Below are 23,872 nucleotides of genomic sequence, written 5' to 3' on the forward strand. Positions count from 1 at the left end.
CTTTATGAGATTTTGGGAACACAAATTAAAATTTAACTGAAATTGTTCTTTCTGCTTCTGTATGCTGTTTCAAACCTGCATTTTACATAGGAGGATACAAGGCCTTATTTTTCCTGCCCATCCTCTCCACTGTTCCCCCCCCCCCCGAATCAAAGCTGCTCCTGGCAATTTGAAACCCCAAGAAGATGTGGCATATGGTATAGGTGGGAAGAAATAGGGCAGGAAAACCTTGTTACGTGGGCAGCCTCCTGCTCATGAAAATGTGGATGCAAGCTGTTGTAAAGTATGAGCTGATTAATGCTGATAAGTAGACAGTCCATAAAGCTGGACTATGAGTGTAATCCAAGGCCAGGCAGGCACTGGTGCCTTGTGTGTGTTTCTGTGGAGTCCATGTACTTATGAGAATTTCCTGTTACATGTGCAGAATACTCCTGAGCTCATGGAAAAGTACATGAAATCCCTGGTGTGTGTCACATCTTCTGGCTCACAAGTCGTAAATCGTTGAGGGTCTATGGAATACACCATGACGTTATTGTTTTTACATACACTAATTCTGAATATATTTTAATACTGTCACATCTCTTGCTACATAAATGCTACTGTCTTACCTTGCGACTCTTTCACAACCCAGCTGCTGTTTAGCCGCCATTCATTTTTCTCATTACTTGATTTACAGAAGTACATGGGAAGGGCTGAATGAATAGTGCTTTAATCGGGTATCTTTCCCCTTTCAGCAGTTATAGAGGTCATCTTAATTCCCCTTTCTCCGTTTGGCCACTTTCTTTTCTGAGGTTTGTCTGTTCCAGGTATGATTTGCGTTGCTAGTCTCACCTTTATTCTTTTTTTAATGATAGATAGATATATTTGCTGTTTCTTTACACTTTTGTAAAGGTGTTCTTTTCTGTCGAGTAGTAGACGGAGCCTACAGGCTGATGCAAACACACCAAATTCATTAAAATGGTTAAGTGAGAGGGCCTTAAGTTTGAGTTGAGCCTCAACAATGGCTAAGGGTTACATCACCACTGGTTAATGCTAACTACGATTCACACTTTACGGGGATATTTAATCAGCTTCTGACTTTTTTTCTGGTTAGTTAGTGCTAACCATGATTAACATCTGTGCCAACATACCCCTCAACTGGGTTGACGTTTTTCTGGGAAATTCAAGTGGGTGGGTGGGTGGCAGTGAGCAACCAAATAACAGGCTCCCAAGTTTTTAGCCATGGCTAGTGGATCAGAAAGTATTGCAGCTGCTTAGGCCTATGGTGCAATGACCTCTTATGGCCATAGCCTCTGATGGTTTCACAGAGCAGCTTTGTGTACCCCACCCTCATACTGGAGTGGGATTGCATGTATTTGAATGGCACAAAAGGACTCCAGTTGAGATGGTTTCACTAGAGAAGATTAGTAACAAGTTTGAGAAACTGAGGGCCCAGTTAGGCAGAAAGCTGTGGGACACAAGTTGAAGAATCATGGTACTTGTTGAGTACAACCGAAAGAAAAAGATGAGCATAGAACAATGATGTTCTTAAAAAAAACCACAAAAACCTCCTGATTTTTTGTGCTTTGTTCTTTTGGTGTTTCCAAAGTTCTGTTTGTAGAACCTGAGCAAAAGCAATAATTCTGTCGTACAGCAGGACCCATTCGCTTGAAGGAAATGCTTTAGTTGCCGCTGGTTTCCTTGCGGAGGAGAAAAAAACATAGTGGTTTACAAAGTATATACTCAAATTAATGCTCACCAAGCTCAATTAAAAATGTCCTAAAATAAGACAAACCTGTGGAAATGCTTCAGTTGCCACCAGTTTCCTTGCGGAGAAGCAAAAAAAAGTGCTTTACAGTTAAAATGCCCTGAAAATCAGACATACATGGGGAAGGCCGGAATTAATTTTCGTGGTATTAGAAATGTGTTCTTGGACTCGCAAAGTGAGGGAGAAGTTAGTGACTATTGTGGAAGTATGAATGTACTGTATATGCATGTGGCTCTGCCGTTTTTTCTTTTATTTTCATGTACCCTGAATTTGGAGTATAGGAAACACACGAGACGAGTGCACTTTAGTGTGGCACTGTATAAACTTAACTATGAGCACAATAGGTAACAAGCAGCTCCTTTAAGACCTTGTTGACAATACATACCTGCATTCTTGCTAGAACACAGTGCTTGTAACATCTGGGTTTCCATGCGAAGAAAATATTTTTCATGGAGGAGCTTTCAACCATCTGAGTCCCCACATAGTCTGAAGTGTATGTTGATCACCTTGGAGAGAACCCAGGCTTGTATTCACATTCTAATTTGAGCAGCTGTTCTCAGACTAATAGTTTGTTAAAATCACACTTACATATTTGGAGCAATATAGTCCCTCTGTAAGCAGATGCAACCACATTATTTGCATTGTGCGCTTTGCATTAAAAGGTTACCAATTTGTACGTGTAATTGTACAACAAAGTTAACTTTATTGCTACAACTGCAGTGCTGCTTAATTTTTTTTAGATCTAAATAAGGTTAACATAGGATGTGGCGACACTGTTTTAATAGACTGGTAATAGGGTTTTGGTGTTAGCTTTTTCTACAGAATGAAAAAGAGCCTTAATTGGGTAAACAGTGGTGTGATTGTTTAGAATGCCTTAAGATATGTATCATATGAAATGGGCACTCATTTGAATCTGTAGGTATGCAGCTTTCCCCCTAAATAATTGAGTTCTGCCTTAAGCCACGCCACCCTGAGATCTGAGAGTGTACAATTGAACAAGCTAGCATTAAAATAGGAAATGGATGGGGTGGGGTGGGAATAGGTCTTTGTGGTAAAAGGATAAAAAGTGTAAATGTCTTAGAAATAATTCCTTTTACATGTTAATGTAGCATTATAAAGGCAACCTAGACATACCAGCATTTTGCATGTTTTTGCATTTATTTGATGGAGCTATATTGTACTGTGGGAAAACCCTATATACAAAAAGCTGTTCAATACAAATTGGTAATCCATAGACCAGATTAATTTATTTTATTAATATTGTGGGAAGATCAGTTTTCACTTGAGGGTTCAGTTTCAGTTCTTTAAGAAACATTGAGATAGAGATATTTACCAGCATCTGTGCAAAATGTTTTTTTAATGGTATGTTTAGTGTGAAATGTATGTGTTTGTCTAATTGGTAGATAAATATTACTTAACAGGGTCATAAAGAATTTAGCAAAACTTAACTCTTGCAATGGCAGGAAAAATGCTGTTATTCAGGTTTCTATGTTGTGATTTTTGCTTTATATATGTTAAAGGTGCACTATGTCATTCCAAACAAGAAGGAAGACTGCCTATGAATTACAAAATTTATCCATTTAAACTTTTACAATTGAAGTTTATACATTTTGTTGTTTGCTTGTATTTTGACTGAATTTGCTGCTCAGTTTTTTAGAATTAAAAACTGCCTTCTATTGGAGCAAAATGCATTACTTGTGAATGTGAGTAATGAAGCCCTGATAATCACTACCTATATACACAGCTTATGGAGAGGGCTATTTCGAATAGAGGATCGGGGATGTGTAAAGTCAAAATCAAAATCTCCTCTTGAAGGTTTAATTTTAAAATGAAAACAGCTGTCACAGCTTCATGAAATAATTTGAGTATAACACAAAGGCCTTAAGAGGTTTGTGTTGGTATCTGACTTCTACTTTAAAACATGCTGGAAAATCAGCCTTAATATCTTTTTTTAAAAAAATAATAATAATCAAAAATCAAATAGTGCATCTTTAACTGTGACATGATCACTTTCTTAATAAGAAAGGTGAACATTGCCAGACAATGTGGTTTTTGATCTTACTCATAACCCTAATCCTTAAATAATTACATGAACGGTTTTTGACGCTGCAAATGAATTGTTCCTAATCTACATTATGATTTGTAGAACACGACAAGTACAAAATAAATTCTATGCATATCATTCTCTTAAATGACTTCACAATCAATATGCATGTACTAACATAAGGCTCACTAAATGGTAGGCATGTGTATGGAAAATGAGGCCATAAAGATCAGCTGGAACAGATGTTGGGCAGATGCTGAATGCTGCTTACCTCTGCGTGCCTACAATCTGCCTCTTTGGGTGAGGTCCAGTGTAGCACAAATGGGCATTCCCTCATGCAGTGGGATATCTCCCTTCTTCCTGCTACCCCCTTTCAGCCTCCCATGCACCCTCAAAGCCTGTTCCTGAGGGTTGGGGGATATTCCATGACAGACTTGGAGGAGCAGAGAATTTTTATTGCCCAGGTGGGTGGGCTTCATTAGATGTGACCCTTTGTTTCCAGGCGTCTGAGGTAAGTTGGCCTTTGTGGTGAGAACCAGTGTGGTATAGTGGTTAAGAGGGGTGGACTCGTAATCTGGTGAACCGGGTTCGCTTCCCCGCTCCTCCACATACAGCTGCTGGGTGACCTTGGGCAAGTCACACTTCTCTGAAGTCTCTTTGCCTCACTCACCTCACAGAGTGTTTGTTGTGGGGAGCAAGGGAAAGGAGATTGTTAGCCGCTTTGAGACTCCTTAGGCTAGTGATAAAGCAGGATATCAAATGCAAACTTCTCCTCCTCTTTGTCCTTGGCTGTTAAGCTTCTGGTGGCTCTCACAACCATTATGTGTTTCCTTACGAATTCTCACAATGCACTTACCCTTCCTGTAAGCTTTCTCGACCATGTCTGCCCTGCTCCCCTCTGTACTGACATAGTTATTTAGGAGAAAGACAGTTCCAGAGCTGTGGTATCTTGTAGGATCACCGACTTCACATTTCAAATCGAGAAAATGTGTTTCAAGATTGGCTTTACAATTAAGGGGCCTCTAGGTGGTGTGGCGGCTTTTTGGTGCAGAAATGAATGGAAGGAATTTGCTCTGGTTTTCACGTGGTTATCGTGGCGATGCCATAGGAAGGCCAACCATTTCAGCCAAATGCATGTAGTTGTTGCATCATTTTTGTGCAGGAGAAAAATAAATAAGTATGCGTTTGGAGATAAAATTGATTTGAACAGGGACAAATGCACTAGCATGAAGGTTATGAATTGTAACATCCACTTTCTAGAGCAGTATGGTGAACTTGCGTCCCTTCGGTTGCTTTTTGACAACTCCCACCATCCCAGACCACTGGCTGTGCTTCCTAGTATGGCTGGGAGTCAAACAATATTCAGCATCCCTGCTCTATCACTTTTAAGGCTACATTCCTAAACTCACTTACCTGGTAGTAAGACCCATTGAACTAAACTGAACTTTGAGAAGACATTAGTAGTGTACTCCTTTTGTCTCTTTCCCTTAGAAAGTGTTGTAGGGACTAAAAGTTCACTGGCTAGCCATTTCAATTTAAAATATTTCTAATATGTCCTTTATTGCACATGATTCCATGACGGTATAATGATCCACTCCTCACATGTCACACTAAGCTCGATAACTATTTTGTGACATTTTATTCCTGGTCACAATAAAGGTATTCACAGACAATGGATTTCCTTTTGTGTTTTGTATGGCTTCATCAATCACAGATCAGAAACAACGTACTTTGGGCACAAACCATGTTAGTAGTCTCACAGTTCACTGAATTGAAATCTACACTTCAGACTATTTTTGCTGCTCTCTGAGCTACTCCAGCAAATGCAAGTTTCCCATATTCATTTGAAGCACAGTGATAAAAGCACAAAGTTATGTAATTCTGGGTTTCCACATTGTGGTGCTTCTTGTTGCACAACTGTACCTTGTAAAGAGGTTGGCTGCTCTGCCCTGTCAAAGCATGGCATTCTGGTACAAGCATGTGAAAGTATTGAGGGAAAGGTCTTTTGGTTGACAGTATTTGCTTGAAAAGTGGGATAGCAATAAAGCTAGATATAAGGTAAAGGTAAAGGGACCCCTGAACATTAGGTCCAGTCGTTGCCGACTCTGGGGTTGTAGCGCTCATCTCGCTTTATTGGCCGCGGGAGCCGGCGTACAGCTTCTGGGCCATGTGGCCAGCATGACTAAGCCGCTTCTGGCGAACCAGAGCAGTGCACGGAAACGCATTTACCTTCCCGCCGGAGCGGTACCTATTTATCTACTTGCACTTTGACGTGCTTTCGAATTGCTAGGTTGGCAGGAGCAGGGACTGAGCAATGGGGATTTGAACTGCCGACCTTCTGATCAGCAAGTCCTGGGCTCTGCGGTTTAACCCACAGCACCACCAAATGTACATTATATAATTGCACACACTTAATGGCAAATACTGAAGTATCTTACTTTGCTCAAGTATTCAGCAACAGGGAAAACTTTTGTAGAAAATACCACTGAAAAACAGGATCGTGCCACTTCCAGATGTTGATGAACTATACCTATCACCCCATGGCTGGTAGGAACTGTAAAGCCACAAGTTGGTTACTCATAGTATAAAATGTCGCTTGTAATTTATGAGCATAAAAATAAAAATAAGCACTGTTGCAGCAGTGGGCTAGAGAAACTTTGGTGTTCTGCACCAGGGAAGCTTGGAGATGTGTTTTAAAAACAGTCCGTTCTACTTTACCTGTAGCTTTAGCCTGTCACTTCAGATCGCAATACCACACTTCTTTAATATCTTTCCTCCTCTCGCCTCTCCACCTGCTTGATTCGAACTGTGACAAGCTAATCCTCTGCCATTGCTTTCAAGGTCTGGCAATGAGGTCGGGAAGGGAGAGAGTGGCAGCTGGACTCTGCTTGTACGCTCCTCCCACCCCCTTGGGCATGGTCACAACAAGGAGTTCAAAATGCTTGCTTCTGGTTTCCATTAACCACAGCTCAGCATTATGTATATACCTTGGGATTCATCTTTGGTTTTTGAAACAAGCTAACAGCATCAACCCTATTTGGAAGCTGACACACACTTCACATAGATCACATAGATCGGAGGTGTTTTATTTGTGTATCCTTGGCAGTGTTCCAACTGCCAGCACAATTAATGCATGCAACATGCATTTCTTGTAGTTTAATCTCAATGGAAAGGGTGGAGTGTGAGGACTGCTCCATTTAATTCCAACTGCAGCTTTTGTCAGAGATGCTGCTCTAGTTTGAATAAAGGAGACATCTGTGCTAGGATAAACCTAGCGTACTACAAGGTAGCTAATGTTGGGAATTCCATTCCACCCTTGCTGCAGATATGTGGGATTGTTACATGTCACATGCCTGTTTGCATTCCAGCGCAGATTGCTGGAGTCCCCTGAGCGGAACATCCGCTCTGTATTGCTTTTGTTTTCTCTCTCTCCAAGAAGAACGGCAAGGAGAGAAGCCATGTTTTTCTTTGTCCTGACTTAAATTCAATAAATGTAGCCTAGTACCCATGCCTCGATCCAGCTCTGTTGTGCGTTTACACTGCTGAGTAATGTGTGCTCATGCACAGTTGCATGAGTCTCAGATGCATTTCGGAGGAGGATGACTGATGGATCTCCGCAGCGGCAAGGCTGAGACGGGAGACGCTCTGGCTGGGGCCAAGCCAGCTGGCTTTCCATCCCATGGTTCTGATAGCTAATACAGCCACAGAATTAATGCACAAGCTCTCTTTACATTTGACGCATGTAGTAATTCTTTGCTACAGAATATACTAGCTGAATCTTGAACTGATTCTAGATGAAGCTGAGGTTAGTTACTACACTTCAGGGGAAACGAAGTCACTATTAACTTCCCATATTGATTTCAATGATGCCCAAGTGCAATTTAATTTAGGCTTGAAATAAAAAAATGTCCAGTAGCACCTTAGAGACCAACTAAGTTTGTCCTGGGCAGAAGCTTTTGCGTGCATGCAGACTTCTTCAGATACCAGATACCTGAAGAAGTGTGCATGCACACGAAAGCTTATACTCAGAACAAACTTGGTTGGTCTCCAAGGTGCTACTGGACATTTTTATTATGATTATTATTTCGACTGCATCAGACCAACGCGGCTACCTACCTTAATTTAAGCTGCAATACTGTGACCTGGGAGGAAAACTCCAATGAATTCAATAGGGTTTACTTCTGTGTCGATGTGGTTAGGACTGTGTAGTTAGCTATTTGCACTGGGTTGGACCTAAATGAAATTTAAGTATTTAAATAGAATTTGTGGTTAAATTGAAATCAAGCAGTGCACTCCTATGCATTTTTACTTCTTCAACAGAGCTTATTTTGTCTTGAGAATGTACAAGAGTGCATTGTGAATTTAGGATGAACTGGATCGTGATAAATTATCTGGCCATACATATTTTGAACACATAAATAGTACTGAAACCAGAGTACCGGGGTGTAAGAATTCATAACTAAGTATACGCAGTCTAGTAAACTCCAGCAACACAACTGTGTCAGAAGAAAGGGAATCAAGGAAGACTACATGGCTGTTCTGAGTTTCGCCCTCTTCGCAAGAGACACTGGTGAACTAATGGGAGCAGTTTGCCGTCCCGATGAAGTCTCTGTGTGTCTGTAGCACCTCCGACAAATGTTCCATTGATAAATATTCTTGGAACCTGTTGAGTATAAAAATTAACAAATGAATCTTATTTCTTGGATATAAGCTTAAAACGCACATACTGTATATTCCATAATGTTACCACTTACGTCCCGGTGTAGTAGGGGTGGCCAACTCCCAAGAGACTGCGATCTACTCACAGAGTTAAAAACTGGCAGGTCGAAAGTTTTTTTTTTAGGTCGGAGGAAGGCCCATTTTTGCAGGGTTCGGGTCAAAGTTGTTGAGTTTTTTCAGGGAAGAGGTAAAATGTTGAGCTTTTTTTAGGGGATCCACAGTTGTTCAGTTTCTTTGGGGGGAGCCAATGATCTACCAGTGATCTACCGCAGACGTCCAGTGATCTACCTGTTGGACATGCCTGCAGTATAGTATTTCTGAGCTGTTGCAGAAATAGCTATGGAGTTGGACAAATGGCATGCAGAAATGGCAAGCAATGCCCAACTCTTCAATATTGAAATTGAATTGAAATACTTTATTGTCACTTGTACAATTTGTATACAGTGAGATTACACAAGCACCCCCCCCCACTCAGCTCTCTTAGTCTTAATTCCCCTCGTTTACTGACACCCACCCACCAAACCCAAAAGCCAGTTGCCCTGTTGTTATCTTTTCATTCAGCAGCCTAACAGTCCACGGATAGAAGCTGTTCTTTACCCTGTTGGTGCGACTAATCATGCTTCTATATCTTCTGTCTGAGGGCAGGTGATCAAGAAAGTGCCGGCCAAGGTGTGACTCATCCCTGAGAATTTTCCTCACGTTCCTGAGGCAACGTTCTTCCGTTATTTCATCCAGCGGATTCACGGCACAGCCCATAATATATTGTGCTGTATTCACCACCCTCTGTAGGCACTTCCTATCAGATGATGTCAAACCAGCGTACCACACCGTGATGCAGTATGAAAGGACACTTTCTGTTGTGGACCGGTAGAAGGAGATCATCAAATGTTGATTGACATCGTTCTTTCGCAATACTCTGAAGAGATGGAGTCTCTGTTGGGCTTTCTTAACCACCTCTTGTATTTATTTTCCAAATAAGGTCTTCACTGAGATAAACTCCTAGGAATTTAAAGGAAGAGACTCTCTCCACACAGCCCTCCTGATATACAGTGGGGCTAGTTCTCCTCTCTTCCTCCAAAAGTCCAACACCATCTCCTTTGTCTTGCTGATATTAAGGTGCAAGTTGTTCCCTAGGCACCATGTAGATATTTTTTGGACCTCCCCTCTATACGCTGGTTCGTCTCTGCCTGTTATTAAACCCATTATGGTGGTGTCATCTGCAAACTTAATAATTGCAGTAGACTGGTCAGATGATATGTATGTATACAACATATTCTGCAGACAGGAGGTCATGCTACATTGTCTAAATCCTATGCTCTGGAAGGTTTACCATGAAATCAAACACGGAAAGCAAACTTAAAAACAACAACAGGTAGCCACATCTGATGGATATGAATATCTTAATGAGGTAACATCCAGGAAGGCCACAACAGGGCACAAAGCAATAGCTCCCACTCCTATTGTTAGGGTTGTAACCAGTCTCCTGTAACTTTTATTCAGAGGTTCATAGGCACATGTTGTCATGACTGGTGGTCACTGATTAATTCACAGAGAGAGAGGTCTATGTCATCCCATCACCACATCTTGTGGCTACGAGTTCCACAGGTCAATTATTTGCTGTAGGAAGAAATGCATCTACTGGGGGTGTGGGCTGGAGAGAGAATCCCCCCCCCCCGAAGTTTCTGCTATAGGTGACCAAACTTGGGAAGTACTCACTGTCCTGCCGCCAGTCATTTGATGAAGAATATCTTGAAACTGGCTTCCGTTTTCGTACATGTCCAGTTCAATGGCTGTGTAGTTCACATTCATATCTTCAAATAGCTTCTTTGCCATGTTGCAGTAGGAGCATGTGGTTTTCGAGAAGATCACTACACAGTTGTCTGAGATAGTTCGCTAAGTGTTTTAAGAAAAGCTTGCGTGAGCAGTTTCTATACGTAATGTAAGCTTTTAAGTTTTTAACAATATCAAGGTTCTCGCATTTAGATTTTCCCATCCCAGAACTGTCTAAAAGGATTGGGGGAGGCAGAGTCTGCTCAAGTCTTGGCCCTCAAAAAATAATCAAAATATTTAACTATAATCTAGAAGGGAATTACCTCTTTAAACTGCAAAAATAAAGCCTAAGGTTCACATTTGTCATCTTAAACATCTCGCTGTTTGCATCAAGCAAGACATGCTTTTGCCAACATTCTTCACAGAATGAGCTTGAATATAATCTGAGTACTTTTTAAAAAAATCTTTTAAGTAGAAAGAGAAAAAAGAAACTAAAAGGCAAAACAAACATACGCTTCATGGGCATGCTAAATATGCAAAAGAAAAATAGCATAAATACATTTCTACAATACCGAGTATATTTACAGAATAGAACCAATAAATGAGCATTAACATCTAATTGTAAGGGAAAGAATAAAGGGGAAATACAGGCAAGCAAGCAAAGACATAATTGGGGAAAACAAATTGGAAAAGGACTAGTTACATTCCAAATGAATTCATACTTTACATGGACTATATTCAGATGGGTACAGTAACTAAGATACGCCATCAAGGCCACTCAAATGCACACTTAATCCTCGGGCTCCACAGTTCCGCACAGCACTCAGAATTATGAGTGAGTTTTTCCATGATTAAAATATGCACAGCCTTTTTTGAGCCAAATATCAAATCTAAAATTTGGACCATCTTTCCACCTTGGGCTATAGGAGGTGGGCTACCACCATAAGATAAGGCAAGTGGTTTTTATTTAACTGGGGAGTTACTGCCTTTAAATACAGAAAGAAGGCACATAAGCCCAATCTGTTTGGACTATTTAACAGTGGTGCTGATTTCAACCATAACAACTGTCCAGGGAGACTGGGGGAAATGGGCATAAAGTGCCAATAAGTCTTTATGGCTCCACAGTTCCACCAACAGGACATATTCTCAGAGTTTGAATATGTACCATGTGAAAGGTGCTATCTATTAATAATTTTCATGAATTTTCTCAAATCTAAACAACAATTAAAAACATGTTTCAGTATTGCCTTTGTTTATATTTCTGATTTGGGGATGTGTTTTCTACCCTGGGCTCTATCGAAAGGAAGGGCAGGAAATAGATTCAACAAATAATAATAAGGTGTCATTTAAAAATGACAGGTTGTACAATGACAATAAAGGTATTATTATTAAACCTGAAAATTTATAAACAATAATTTAAAAGTATTTTCTCTACTTCCTCATGTGTCACATATTTTGTGAACCCGAGGGCTTAATACTAATTTCTCTAAGACACTCCAGGAGCTTCTTTGGTTAAGGGGCAAGGGTATAAATGAATAAATTTCATACAAAAAACTGGCAGTAGAGTACGTTTAAGGTAAAAGCCATTTCCACTCACCTCTATCTGGTTAGCAGTGGCAGTGTTAGATAAGTCTGTGGTAGCAGATGTACTGTTCCCCATTCTGAAATAAAATCATAAATGGAGCCAAATGAATATATTAATGTTATTTTGCAGAGCCCAGTCAATGTTTACAGAGCAAATAACATCTAAGCAAAATGAAACAAGAAAGGGAGTTGGCAACTGTGTTTTAACATTTTGCACGTCATTAAGACTTCAGCAGAACCGAACTGTTTACTGAGATCTATCTTTTTATTATTATATATGGTATTACTATTTTTTGTAACTAGATCTGAGTTCATTTTTGAAGTGGTCTATAAAATTTTGAATAAAAATAGCCTATACGTCTCTACTCAGAAATATGTCACATTGAGATCAGAATGTATAATATTGTATGTGTATAAGATAAATTATTATAATTACAGTGGTACCTCAGGTTAAGTACTTAATTCGTTCTGGAGGTGTGTTCTTAACCTGAAACAGTTCTTAACCTGAAGCACCACTTTAGCTAATGGGGCCTCCTGCTGCCGCCGGGCCGCCGGAGCACGATTTCTGTTCTCATCCTGAAGCAAAGTTCTTAACCTGAGGTACTATTTCTGGGTTAGCAGAGTCTGTAACCTGAAGCATCTGTAACCTGAAGCGTATGTAACCCGAGGCAAAAGCATCCTGGCCTGGTCACCTGGAGGTAGCCCTTGTTTGCCACAGGCAACTAGGCAATAACCTGTTTACAAACCTGCCATACAACTGGTACAGCCTAATTGCTTCACATGTTTTGATGCTTCATAATGTCCTTTCTGTAAATAACATGCAAACTGTTATAGACTATAGTGCACATGCTATTTACTACATTTATGCAAGTTCTTATACAGGCAGGTGGTTTTCATGCATGCCAGGTACAATATTTTGTGCAACCTCTTTCCAGAGAATTTATGGGTTGTTTCCCTCGTGAGGAAAGACTACTGAAGATCTGTAATATGTGTTTATATACAAATATGTGTCACTCCTGGCGGGAGAATCCAGGATATGCTTAATCCCTCTCCCCATTTTTAAATCTATGGGATCTGGAAGTGCTTACTTTTCACAGGATCACACACCATCAACTAGTAAACTTTGCAGAGCTCCACACAGAGGACTGTTTTTTCATTTGGCACAATGTAACAGTATAGCCTTCTTGGGAGAAAAGCAATGACAAACCTAGACAGCATCTTAAAAAGCAGAGACTATGCCAACAAAGGTCCGTATAGTTAAAGCTATGGTTTTCCCAGTAGTGATGTATGGAAGTGAGAGCAGGACCAGGCTGATCGCTGAAGAATTGATGCTTTTGAATTATAGGGCTGGAGGAGACTCTTGAGAGTCCCATGTACTGCAAGAAGATCAAACCTCTCCATTCTTAAGGAAATCAGCCCTGAGTGCTCACTGGAAAGATAGATCCTGAAGCTGAGGCTTCAATACTTTGGCCACCTCATGAGAAGAGAAAACTCCCTGGAAAAGACCCTGATGTTGGGAAAGATGGAGGGCACAAGGAGAAGGGGACGAGAGAGGGCGAGATGGTTGGACAGTGTTCTCGAAGCTACCAACATGAGTTTGACCAAACTGCGGGAGGCAGTGGAAGACAGAAGTGCCTGGCGTGCTCTGGTCCATGGGATCACGAAGAGTCAGACACGACTAAACAACAACAACAACAGTATAGCCTATACCAGGTGGTCCAACTTTTCATACCAAGTGCAAGTACTTTGACACAGAACCCGCAGGCCACACAGTGAATTAAATTTCCACATCGCAAATTAAAGTGTTTGCAATATACTTAATATTATTTAGTATACACAATTAATAGATTTGATTCAATATATTTTATTAAATACACAATAAATAGGTTTAAATCTCAGCATTGTGGGTTCCAGCCCCACGTTGGGCAAAAGATTCCTGCATTGCAGGAGGCTGGACTAGATGACCCTGGCAGTCCCTTCCAACTCTACAGTTTTGTGACGAAGGAATCCCAGTGACTGATCCTAGCGCTAATACAAAGAAACCATGGGATCCATTTTAATACACAAGCAAATGCGTGACACAAAAAATAAAATTTCCAAGGGTTTAAGATCTTTTTTTCTCAAACGTTGACACCCTGACCTGTACCAGGCTTTTAAAATAAAAATACTGCATATTGAAGCAACTTGGAGATGCTGTGGTCTGTACCTCCCTGGAACTCCTCCCCCAAAATCTGAAAGCATGAGACTCTTGACACAAATCTGCTTGTTTCTAGAGACTCTGAACCTGTTGCTGTCTGAGGGAAAGGGCCCAGCTTTGCCGATGGACACCTTATAACCTAAGCTGCGGGGAACTGGAAGGGACAACATGAAAGCCTTGCCCTGGTTTGCTCCTTCTTAGGAGTGAGATGAGGAAGCCTAGAGCTGGAAGGGAACCCAGGATCATCTAGTCCAACACCCTGGCCATGCAGGAATATGCAGCTCAGTGCCGGATTTACATATAAGCTAAACAAGCTATAGCTTGGCCCCATTCTCTTGCCCCCCCAAATATACTACTTCTTAATTGTATTTCTCTATTAATATACTTCTTAATTGCATGTCAGTTCAACAATTGCTTTGATAAAATACATATTTTGTTATGTGCAAATGGCTTTAGATACCTATTAGGTCCATAAATTGCCATATTGCATATATTCAACACAAAAAAACAGCGACAATTTGTTGTTGGCAAAGGACAGCTGGACATATAAAGGGCCCCATTACCTTCAGTTACTTAGGGCCTCATCAAACCTAAATCCAGCCCTGATGCAACTGTCCCCATGTGGGGATCGAACCTGCGAGCTTGGTGTTGTGAGCACCATGCTGGAATACCAATTGAGCTGTCCAGTTGCCAAGGGAAGGAGCGCGGAGCGAAAAGAGGGAAGGGAGGCCGCAAGAGGTTGGGAGCAGAGAGAAAGCAGCAGCATGCAAAAAAGGGGAATGCAAGACAAACTGAATCAATGCAGGACATAGCATTTTACTGGAAAATAGGGGCAATCTTGTATGACCAATGGCATTTTATATCGAAACAAGGGGCAATCTTGTATGACCAATGGCATTTTACATTGGAATAAAGCACAATCTTGTATGACCAATGGCATTTTACACTGAAACAAGGGACAGTCTTGTATGATCAAGGGCATTTCACATTGAAACAAGGGGCAATTTTGTATGATCAAGGGCATTTCACATTGAAACAAGGGGCAATCTTGTATGATCAATGGCATTTTACATTGAAATAAAGGGCAATCTTGTACGACCAAGGGCATTTTACATTGAAACAAGGGCTAAATCTTGTATGATCAATGGCATTTTACATTGAAATAAAGGGCAATCTTGTATGACCAAGGGCATTTTACATTGAAACAAGGGCTAAATCTCGTATGATCAATGGCATTTTACCTTGAAATAAGGGGCAATCTTGCATGATCAAGGCAACCCTGCTTGGGGAAAACCTTGCAAAGCGCCTGCTAGGGAAGAAAACCCTTGCAACGCGGACAGCGCTCCCCCCCCCCCGCGTCCCACCCCCGCCAGTACTGACCTTCGCCAGCCCCGCAGCAGACTCAGCCTGGGCAGCGCCTTCAAAGCCATAGGCAACAGCAGCAACAGCAGATGAGGAAACAGAGGGCGGGGTTTTGCTCAGGCCCCGCCCCTTGGCCCCGTCCTCTTTCGGCCCCGCTCCTCCCTCGAGGACCCTCACCGCTTGAGGCTGGCTATCCGAGTGCCTGCTTGGTGATTAATTTTTGTCTCCACCCTTCCCTTCCCAGCGCGGGCCTCTGACGGGCTTCCTCCGCTGCCCATCACGCGCGGGGGGGCGGGGCCTCGCCTCAGAACGCTAGGAGCAGGAGGAGGCGGGGCTCCAGGGAGGCGTCCGTTCTACTTGCGTGCGCAGGCGCCAGCTAGGTCAGGCCAGCGTGGGGTCCTTCTTCTCTTTCTCGCGGCGGCGGCGGCTGGGCCAGTCAGTCAGCGAGTCGCTCGCTCGGTGGTTCGTTCGGTTTGTTTTCCTGTCAGCGAGTGAGGCGGAGGAGGGCGGCGGCGGCGGACTTGAGGAGAGCCGAGCCGTCGGAGCGAGCGCGCGCCCCGGGTCCGCGAGGCCGGCGAAGGGAGCGAGCGAGGCTTTTCTGAGGGAGCTTTGAGGCTGAGGCGATGGCGGACGTCCTGAGCGTGCTGCGCCAGTACAACACGCAGAAGAAGGAGATCGTGGTGAAGGGGGACGAGGTGATCTTCGGCGAGTTCTCCTGGCCCAAGAACGTCAAGACCAACTATGTCATCTGGGGGTGAGTCCCAGGTCGCGAGGAGGAGGAGGAGGAGGAAGGAGAGGCGCCTTTTAAAAGCTCTGTAAAGCTGGACGACTCCAGCTGCCGGGCCGGCGGAACGGGCTGCCTCATGATTCTTAAGCGTGTTGGTTCTGTGGGGTTTGGTTCATCCCGCATGAAGAAGCTCCCCTGCCCACTGCACCCGTCTACCTTCCCAAGCTTCGTTTCCAGCATGCACAGAAAAGTTCTGCTGGGGCTGCATAAAGATACTTTAAACGTTGCACATAGGGCTTAACGTTTCTGTGGCGGTAGTTGCCTTTGGAAAATTGAGCTCCTCCTGTATAGAAATGCTTTACGTTGTATAGGGCTTTAATATTTCCGTGGCAATAGTTTCCGTTGGGAACTGGGCTCGCCCTGTGCTGTATAGAAATGCTTACATTGCATAGGGGTTTAATATTTCTGTGGCAATAATTTATTGTATTTTAATATTTTGCTGTAGCTGGGGAAACCCAGCCAGATGGGCGGGGTATAAATAAATTATTATTATTATTTCCCTTGGAACTGCACCCAAGCGACAAGAACCCTGCATCCATGCTGTACGATAAATACCATATTTTTCCGTGCATAAGATGGCCCCATATATAAGACGCCCCCTACTTTTGGGGATTCCAAATTAAGAAAACACCCCTCAGCACTACTTGTGTATAAGACGCGCCCCAATTTTAAACCTAATTTTTTGGTTAAAACAACCTAGTCTTATACACAGAAAAATATGGTATTCAGGGGAGGGGATTAATATTTTCTAAGAAAAAATATGCAAAGGAAGAATAAAATATTCACAGATTTAGAATCATAGTCTTAATCTCCAGTCCCATGTTGGGCAAAAAGATTATTGTGTTGCAGGGAGTTGGACTAGATTGCCCTTAGGGTGCCTTCCAACTCTGTGATTCTCTGATTCCACCCCCAGTGACTGGGGTAGGTTGCCTTTGCACACAGGGCTCTCGTATAGCGCATTTCAATGCATTTGACTAATTCTTTTTTTAAAAAAGCCATTTAGGCCAGAGCCTGTGTCACCACATCATGCAGGAACAAGTTCTGTAAACTGGGGGTGTCAGCACTGTAGCTTTGTGCGTGCTTGCCGGGGAGGGAGTACTGCATGCTGTATTCAAGTCATGAATTTGTGGGGGAAGCAGGTGGAGAGGTGTGTCTTTCTGACCTCCTGCAAGTATGAGGAGTATAGGGTCCCTAGGAAGAGTTAGGAGAGTCAGGCTGGAGTCTTGTATGTACTTTCTGGGAAGTAAGTCTCGCTGAACTCTGCAGTGCATTGGGTAATGGGAAGTGTGGTGCTTCAGGTGGTGCAGGCCTACAGCTTCCACAGTCCTTGCTGGTTGGGGCTGATGGAAGTTTGTAGTCTGGCAACAGTTGGAGGGCCACAGGTCCCCCATCCATGGCATCACATGCTTAGGGGCAGTATTAAGGTGAAGTCATATTTATTTATACCTGGGAATAAAGAATTGCAGAAGTCAGTGGGCCTTGTTATTGAATTGCACACTCTCTCACTTAATTGGGTTTTAAGAAAGAGAGGACGGCAAGGACGAAAGGAGGCAATCCTTGAAAAGTTGAGAGAAAGAGCTCAGGATGGGGATGCCCTGTGACTCCTGTGCAAATAGTAATGTTCTTTTTGTTGAAGGAAGAGTTAAGAGTCGGGTTAAAAGTTTTATAATTTGGCCCTGCTTCTGCGCCTGTAGCAGGAATCAAACATGGAAGAAGGAGCCAAATTGCACGCAAGAGCTAAAGTTGGAAAGGCTCTTCCTTTTGTTTAATCTCCAAGTCTGAAGATTCACCTGCTTAATTTCTGCCTGAGGGCTGCTACTAGAGAAACAAGAAGTGGACCACATGAAAAGGAAAAAAATGACAACTAGTTGGGGAACTGTAAACACATACATATATGAGGGTCAGTCCCATTAAGTCCAGATGCATGCTTACCTGGGAATGAGAGTAACTGCTGTTACCATTTGGACTGGCATCTGAGTAAGCATAGTTAAGACAAAGCTGTAAGAATTTCTCTTCCACTTTTTTCGTACACCACTCCAGATGAGTGCAAGTGAAAAAGGAGTCCCCACAGTCTGGGTTTTTCTTTCAATACTACTAGAGTGTAGAATCTTAATTTTTAAGGAAAGTATGGAAAGTATGCAAGCTTGAATAAACCATCCTGTTTCTGGATATCAAGATTTGTATAGAAGTAGTAACAGCCTGCAGTCCTAAACCTACCTACTTAGGAGTAAGTTCCATTTAATTCAGTAAGGCTGATTTCTGAGTAGACATGGTTAGGTTTGTTCCAATTATTCCAGTGCTGATAATCCTTTTTGAGGATAATTCTTACTAGTTTCTTTTGACCTGTATCTGTTGGGAGGGGCAAAGAGAATGCCTCACAGCCTGTGTGGAAAAATGACACCTTTTTCTTTGCCATGTAGTGTGCATGTTTTCACTTCTTTTTCCATCCTCCGTGGGAGAGGGAAAGGGTAAGGACAACAGAAGGACCCCCCCCCCCATTTTTCTTACCTTTCTCAATGCCAAATGGGGTTCACTATGAAATCCTAATGCAATCTAGTTGCAAAGTTGGATCCAAGAGCCAATCTAGTTGCAAAGTTGGATCCAAGAGCCAAATGTGGAGTTTCCAAACATGACTTTGCTGAGAGGAGATTGGGATGCACTGATTAGGATTTTCCCTGGGTTACAGAGCTTCCTGCCAGAGTGTGATTTGCTGTCTTTGAACCGTAGAGCTAAAGATTATGCACCTGTTCATCCCTTGCCCAGCTTATCTGAGGTTTTGAGAGACAGTGGTAGTTGTGTCTTGCTGAAGTTTGTTCAGAGATTCATGTTTATCTAACCCTCTCTCCTGACTAACTTTGATTGGTTACTTGTGGCGTTCTTTTCAAAGGTTCTTTATCTGATTGGCACCAGGACTTGTCACCTGGCTGCTGGAGATGCATGTTCCATCAAGAACTGTGCATGGCTGTGCAGTTCAAGAAGGAAAATCCTTTCCTCTAATGCAAGTTTTATAGCTGTATATGCCTAGTTATGTTGTGCACACTTTGGAGGGTATACTACGGAGTTTTTAAAACAGCTTTAACAAATTGGACCGTAGTTCACTTTTAATAATTGGCATGTTGTAGCTTGTATTGCTAACAGTTAAAGTTGATTCCACAGTCTGGTGTAGCTAAACCTGTTAACTAAAACTGGCCCAGTTTTTGACTTGGCTGTGAACTGACTAGGAGATGATTGCACACCAGAGGGGTTAGAGCTGCTATCAATTTTAAAATACCAATACTGCCTTTCTTACTTGGGGAAAATAGTAAGAGCCATCAATGTTGTTATAATTAAAACACTTGCACAAAATGGCGATGAAGCACCTATACAGAAATACAAATTTACAAGATAGCAAGTTATAAACTGCACAGGCTCCCCAGTCCATGTTGCCTGAACCAGAGATGGAAATATAGTGAGGGTGGAGAGTTTGCCTCTATGGAGTGAGGATGGGTACTAAAGAACTAGGCAAGTTACAGTTGGGGCATAAGTGCAGCAAGAGGGGAAGCTCAAATTCTCTGCACTCACTGCTCAGAGCAGAGTCAAAATAGAGACTTAGGTTTGGGATATGTGCAGGTGAACCTAGGTTTTTTTGGGGGGTGTAACAGTATTGTACAGATACAGACTCGAGGGATACATGATTGATGTCATATCACTGTTCACCTCACATTCTGTGGTAAACCCAGATTTTCTGATTACTGTCCAAGGACCCATTTTCTAATTGGTGTTTGCATATTCAGTCGGAGATCCAGAGGTAACTTTGAAGTCCTTGCTTTATGCTGAGAGGCAAACAACAGCACTTTCTGGGTGCTGTTCAAGGCTGCATGGTGGAGGAAAAGCAAAGGGAACCTTGATTATGTACATGGTATTCCCATGTGCCAGATGTGTTGGATTACAACTATACTGAACAAATATAGCAGCCGAGTTTCTATGGTGTGCCACAAAAGGCAAGCACACAAGGATACCTGTCTTCAAGTTAAACTCACTACGTACAACAGTAGATTATAAGCCCGTCAATTTACAACATTTTTGGTGAGTTTTTAAAAAGTGTGACTACTTTTGTGCTCTTTGCTTTTATTCTGAAGGTTATCTAGTTTGGGGCATATTGATTGCTCCTCTCCAGTTTGGTTGCCCTTCAGGCAAGGAATCTTTAAAAAAAATTAAAAATGCATGTGTTCCAGGTGTCCAGAAAACGAACGAATGAAAAGTGTTAGGATGGCAAACTTGAGGGCCACATTGAATAAATATTTGGCAATGCTTGGAGTCAGACTGCATGCTACAGTGTAATCTTTAGTCTTGACATTTAAAAATAATGGGATGAATTAGAAGAGACAATAGGGGGTTGAGTTAACCCTTCCCTAGCCTTCTACTTTTCCGCTTCCCTGCCCTCTGTCACAGCTGCATTTATCCCTACTGGAATTTCAGACCTATGTTTACCTTGCAGCCCTTTTGGTGTTGGGAAGATTTACTCGAGGAAATATTTCAGTGGGAATAGCCAGCTGATAAAGGAGTTAGGCACAAGCTTCTTTCTTACACCATATTTTTTTGTGCATCTTGCATTTCTGAGGATGCCTTGCACTGGAGAAGCTCTCATTGGTCTAACATTACTTATGTCTGCTTTATAACATGTGATTTGACCCCTATTACCATCTTTTAGTTTAAGGTAGGGGACGCGGGTGGCGCTGTGGGTAAAACCACAGTGCCTAGGACTTGCTGATCGTATGGTCAGCGGTTCGAATCCCCGTGGCGGGGTGAGCTCCCGTCATTCGGTCCCAGCTCCTGCCCACCTAGCAGTTTGAAAGCACCCTTAAGTGCAAGTAGATAAATAGGTACCGCTTTATAGCGGGAGGGTAACCAGCGTTTCCGTGTGCTGCGCTGGTGCTGGTTCGCCAGAGCAGCTTCGTCACGCTGGCCACGTGACCCGGAAGTGTCTCCGGACAGCGCTGGCCCCCGGCCTCTTAAGTGAGATGGGCGCACAACCCTAGAGTCAGACACGACTGGCCCATACGGGCAGGGGTACCTTTACCTTTACCTTTAATTATCACTTTGCATATTTATAGGCACAAATATGCAGAATTCGTCTGTGAAACGCTACACTTATTCTAACATATTTTTGTGTGGTTTGAGTCAGCTTTTAAAAAGTCTTAATATTAATGAGAAATGTAAATTTTTTTTCACTTCCAGTACTTTTGCAGTTGTTGCTAGAATTCATCAAGTACATACTTCAGCAGAAGGAAAGTTGTTAAATAAAATAAAAACAGTTTTCTGACACACCTGCAATGTTCCTGTCTTGTCCAGGCTATCAAATCTTTATGTAGCACTTTTCATTATTAAAGGTAGTTAAAAGATCTGTGTGGGACATCTTAAGAAGTTGCCTCTCTCCTATTAATTTTATCTTAGAACTCTGTTTTCCCCTCTTCATTTCCTTCCTTCCTTCCTTCCTGGGTGGGGTGTGTGGGTGTGAGAGAGTTCTGACCTATACATGCACTTTTGCTAAATTGATCACACCTAATCTGTTTTGTGGACATCAGCTGCAGTGCTGAAACTGCTTTGTCGTATCTGGTCCAAATTATATTTTCTCACTAGAGTAATTAGTTACATTGACATTACTTGATACCCTGTATAGGGAAACAAAAATAAATTTAATGATAAGACCATTGTCTTCAGGTACATCTTTAAAAAATGTCAGGAACCCATTTCTGCACAGCAAAGTACTCAGACCTCTGCCAGTGTAATATGATACCTTAATAGGAACAATTCTGGTTGTAGCATAGCAACAGTGGTGAGCAGATAGCTTGCAGTAGCAATGTACAACTGGTGGCCCTGCTGCTCAAATCTACCTTTTAAGGGCTTTCCATCTGGTCCTCAGATATGCACCTCGACTTTCTATACAGGCCAACCCAAGCAAAAAACCTTTCATCTCTCTCTGTTCACACTTGTGAGTGATACAAAGGGTTTGGCAAAGTCATTCCTGTGCTATGTAGTTTCACTGTCTTTCCATGGCACGGGCAAAAGGATTTTGAACTTTTACTTCCTACTGTGAACAAGTGTATCTATCAAAATTATCTTAAGCGCCACAGTTTCTGTATTTTCCTGTATTTTGGCCCATGTACAAAATATACATTAAGCTACAGAAGAGCCCTTTGGTTGTGCCTTGGCTTATGCAGGAGTAAGTCAGTGGGTGAAGACATTGTTGCTGACCCTTTCATCTTTTTTTTTTTTTTAATGGAACCTGTTAAAGTATTCCCTATTAGTTGAGCATTTATTTTGTAATATATTTCCCTTCAAGCTGCCACTGCTTGATTTGGCAGCTGTGCTTGCCCCTTCATAGTGTGCCATCTTGAATGATATAAATACCCAATTTTAAGGATATGTTAACCTTTTTGGGACGATTGCCCTTAATAGAAAGAACCTGACTGAAAAGGTCTGTATGCCGTGTGTCTTTGGAAAGGTGGGAAGAGAACAATTCAAGTATTATGGTGCCTTTCCCTTCAAATTTGTCAAACTTGGCTTAAGTGAGCAGGGTGGGGGAAGGCAGAGTGAGGAAGCAGTAAGCCAAGCTGATCGGTGGCATTTGCATGAGTTATTTGCCAGACAGTTTTGATATACTGTACAAGTTTGTTGTTTTGTCATGCTTCCAGCTTTTTATGAAGAGAACCATTGGTGGTTATATATTCTCTCCAAATATTTCCTAAACCATCCTTGCTTTCCATCCATTACAGGACAGGAAAGGAAGGCCAGCCAAGAGAGTACTACACTTTGGATTCCATTTTATTCCTGTTGAATAATGTGCATCTTTCACATCCTGTTTATGTCCGCCGTGCTGCGGTAAGTAGATCCCTCAGAATAGGAGCCTAATGTTGGTTGATGTTGTTTCTAACCTGCCTGTTGGTCAACTGAACGTTTGTAGAATTGGAGGGGATGAACTGCTGTGCTAATAATAATAATAATAATAATAATAATAATAATAATTCAGCAATCGGAAATCATAATCTTGCAATGCCTTATTTAAATGGGGTACATTTTAATCAATGCCCTTAATTTTTTTGGCAGGAACTAAAAAACATAACAAAATTGCAACTGAAAAAAACCAAAATTTTACAGGTAGAGGCAGTAGTAGCTGTGATAAGTGTAATTCAGTCCCCCGACCAGAGGTTCTGTAATAGTATTGTTTCACATATTTATGCCTTTAAAAATAACTTTTTGTGTTGCTAAATTATATTGCAGTGTCTTGCTGCTTCAGTTTCAGAAATGCACTCACCCTGCCCTTTCCTAGAGTAAACTGTGTATGTATTTTTGTGTTTTTATATTGTAAACTACCCTGTGATCTTTGTATGAAGCGCAGTATAGAAATCTTCACAATAGTAATGATGACAATGATAATAAAGCTCCCTTCTTGAACAGTTTGTCAGAACTATGTTAACCATGCTTGAGGTTAACTAGGATTTCCCTGAACTGAGGACCTGAAAGTTGAGATCCTGCGAAATTGAGATCCCATGTTAAATGAAATCCTGGTAGGTCTTAATTGCAGTGAGCATTTCCTCTGAGGAAGAGCTATGACCTACCTGTTCATAAATTGCTAATGGTGTCTAGAAGGAAGCCAGCATTATTTCTTCAAAGTAACAACAT

The 23,872-nt window shown here is 42.0% G+C and overlaps 2 protein-coding genes across 3 annotated transcripts in view; one reads left to right on the forward strand and one right to left on the reverse strand.

The window, feature by feature from the left end:
* The window catches only part of GLRX2 (glutaredoxin 2), a 264,490-nt gene extending 248,896 nt beyond the window's left edge, over window positions 1-15,594 (reverse strand). Inside the window, exons 1-4 of one of the 2 annotated variants that reach the window (XR_014512491.1) lie at window positions 15,442-15,594; window positions 11,878-11,941; window positions 10,227-10,403; window positions 6,127-8,454 (exon numbers count right to left, since the gene is read on the reverse strand). Coding sequence is in view for 1 of the 2 variants with exons in the window: in XM_083445418.1 (XP_083301544.1) it covers window positions 8,308-8,454; window positions 10,227-10,403; window positions 11,878-11,941; window positions 15,442-15,491 (438 nt within the window). In the remaining variant the exon portion in view is untranslated. Of the gene's footprint in view, window positions 1-5,404; window positions 8,455-10,226; window positions 10,404-11,877; window positions 11,942-15,441 lie in introns of those variants that run through there. The other variant, XM_083445418.1, reaches the window with a different exon arrangement.
* A 173-nt stretch (window positions 15,595-15,767) lies between these two features.
* The window catches only part of CDC73 (cell division cycle 73), a 107,498-nt gene continuing 99,393 nt past the window's right edge, over window positions 15,768-23,872 (forward strand). Inside the window, exons 1-2 of the mRNA XM_083445340.1 lie at window positions 15,768-16,177; window positions 22,966-23,071. Coding sequence (XP_083301466.1) covers window positions 16,047-16,177; window positions 22,966-23,071 — 237 coding nt within the window. The 5' untranslated portion in view covers window positions 15,768-16,046. The remainder of the gene's footprint in view (window positions 16,178-22,965; window positions 23,072-23,872) is intronic.

Source organism: Podarcis tiliguerta, assembly GCF_965153285.1.
Source record: "Podarcis tiliguerta genome assembly, chromosome: 6".
Lineage (NCBI taxonomy): Eukaryota > Metazoa > Chordata > Lepidosauria > Squamata > Lacertidae > Podarcis > Podarcis tiliguerta.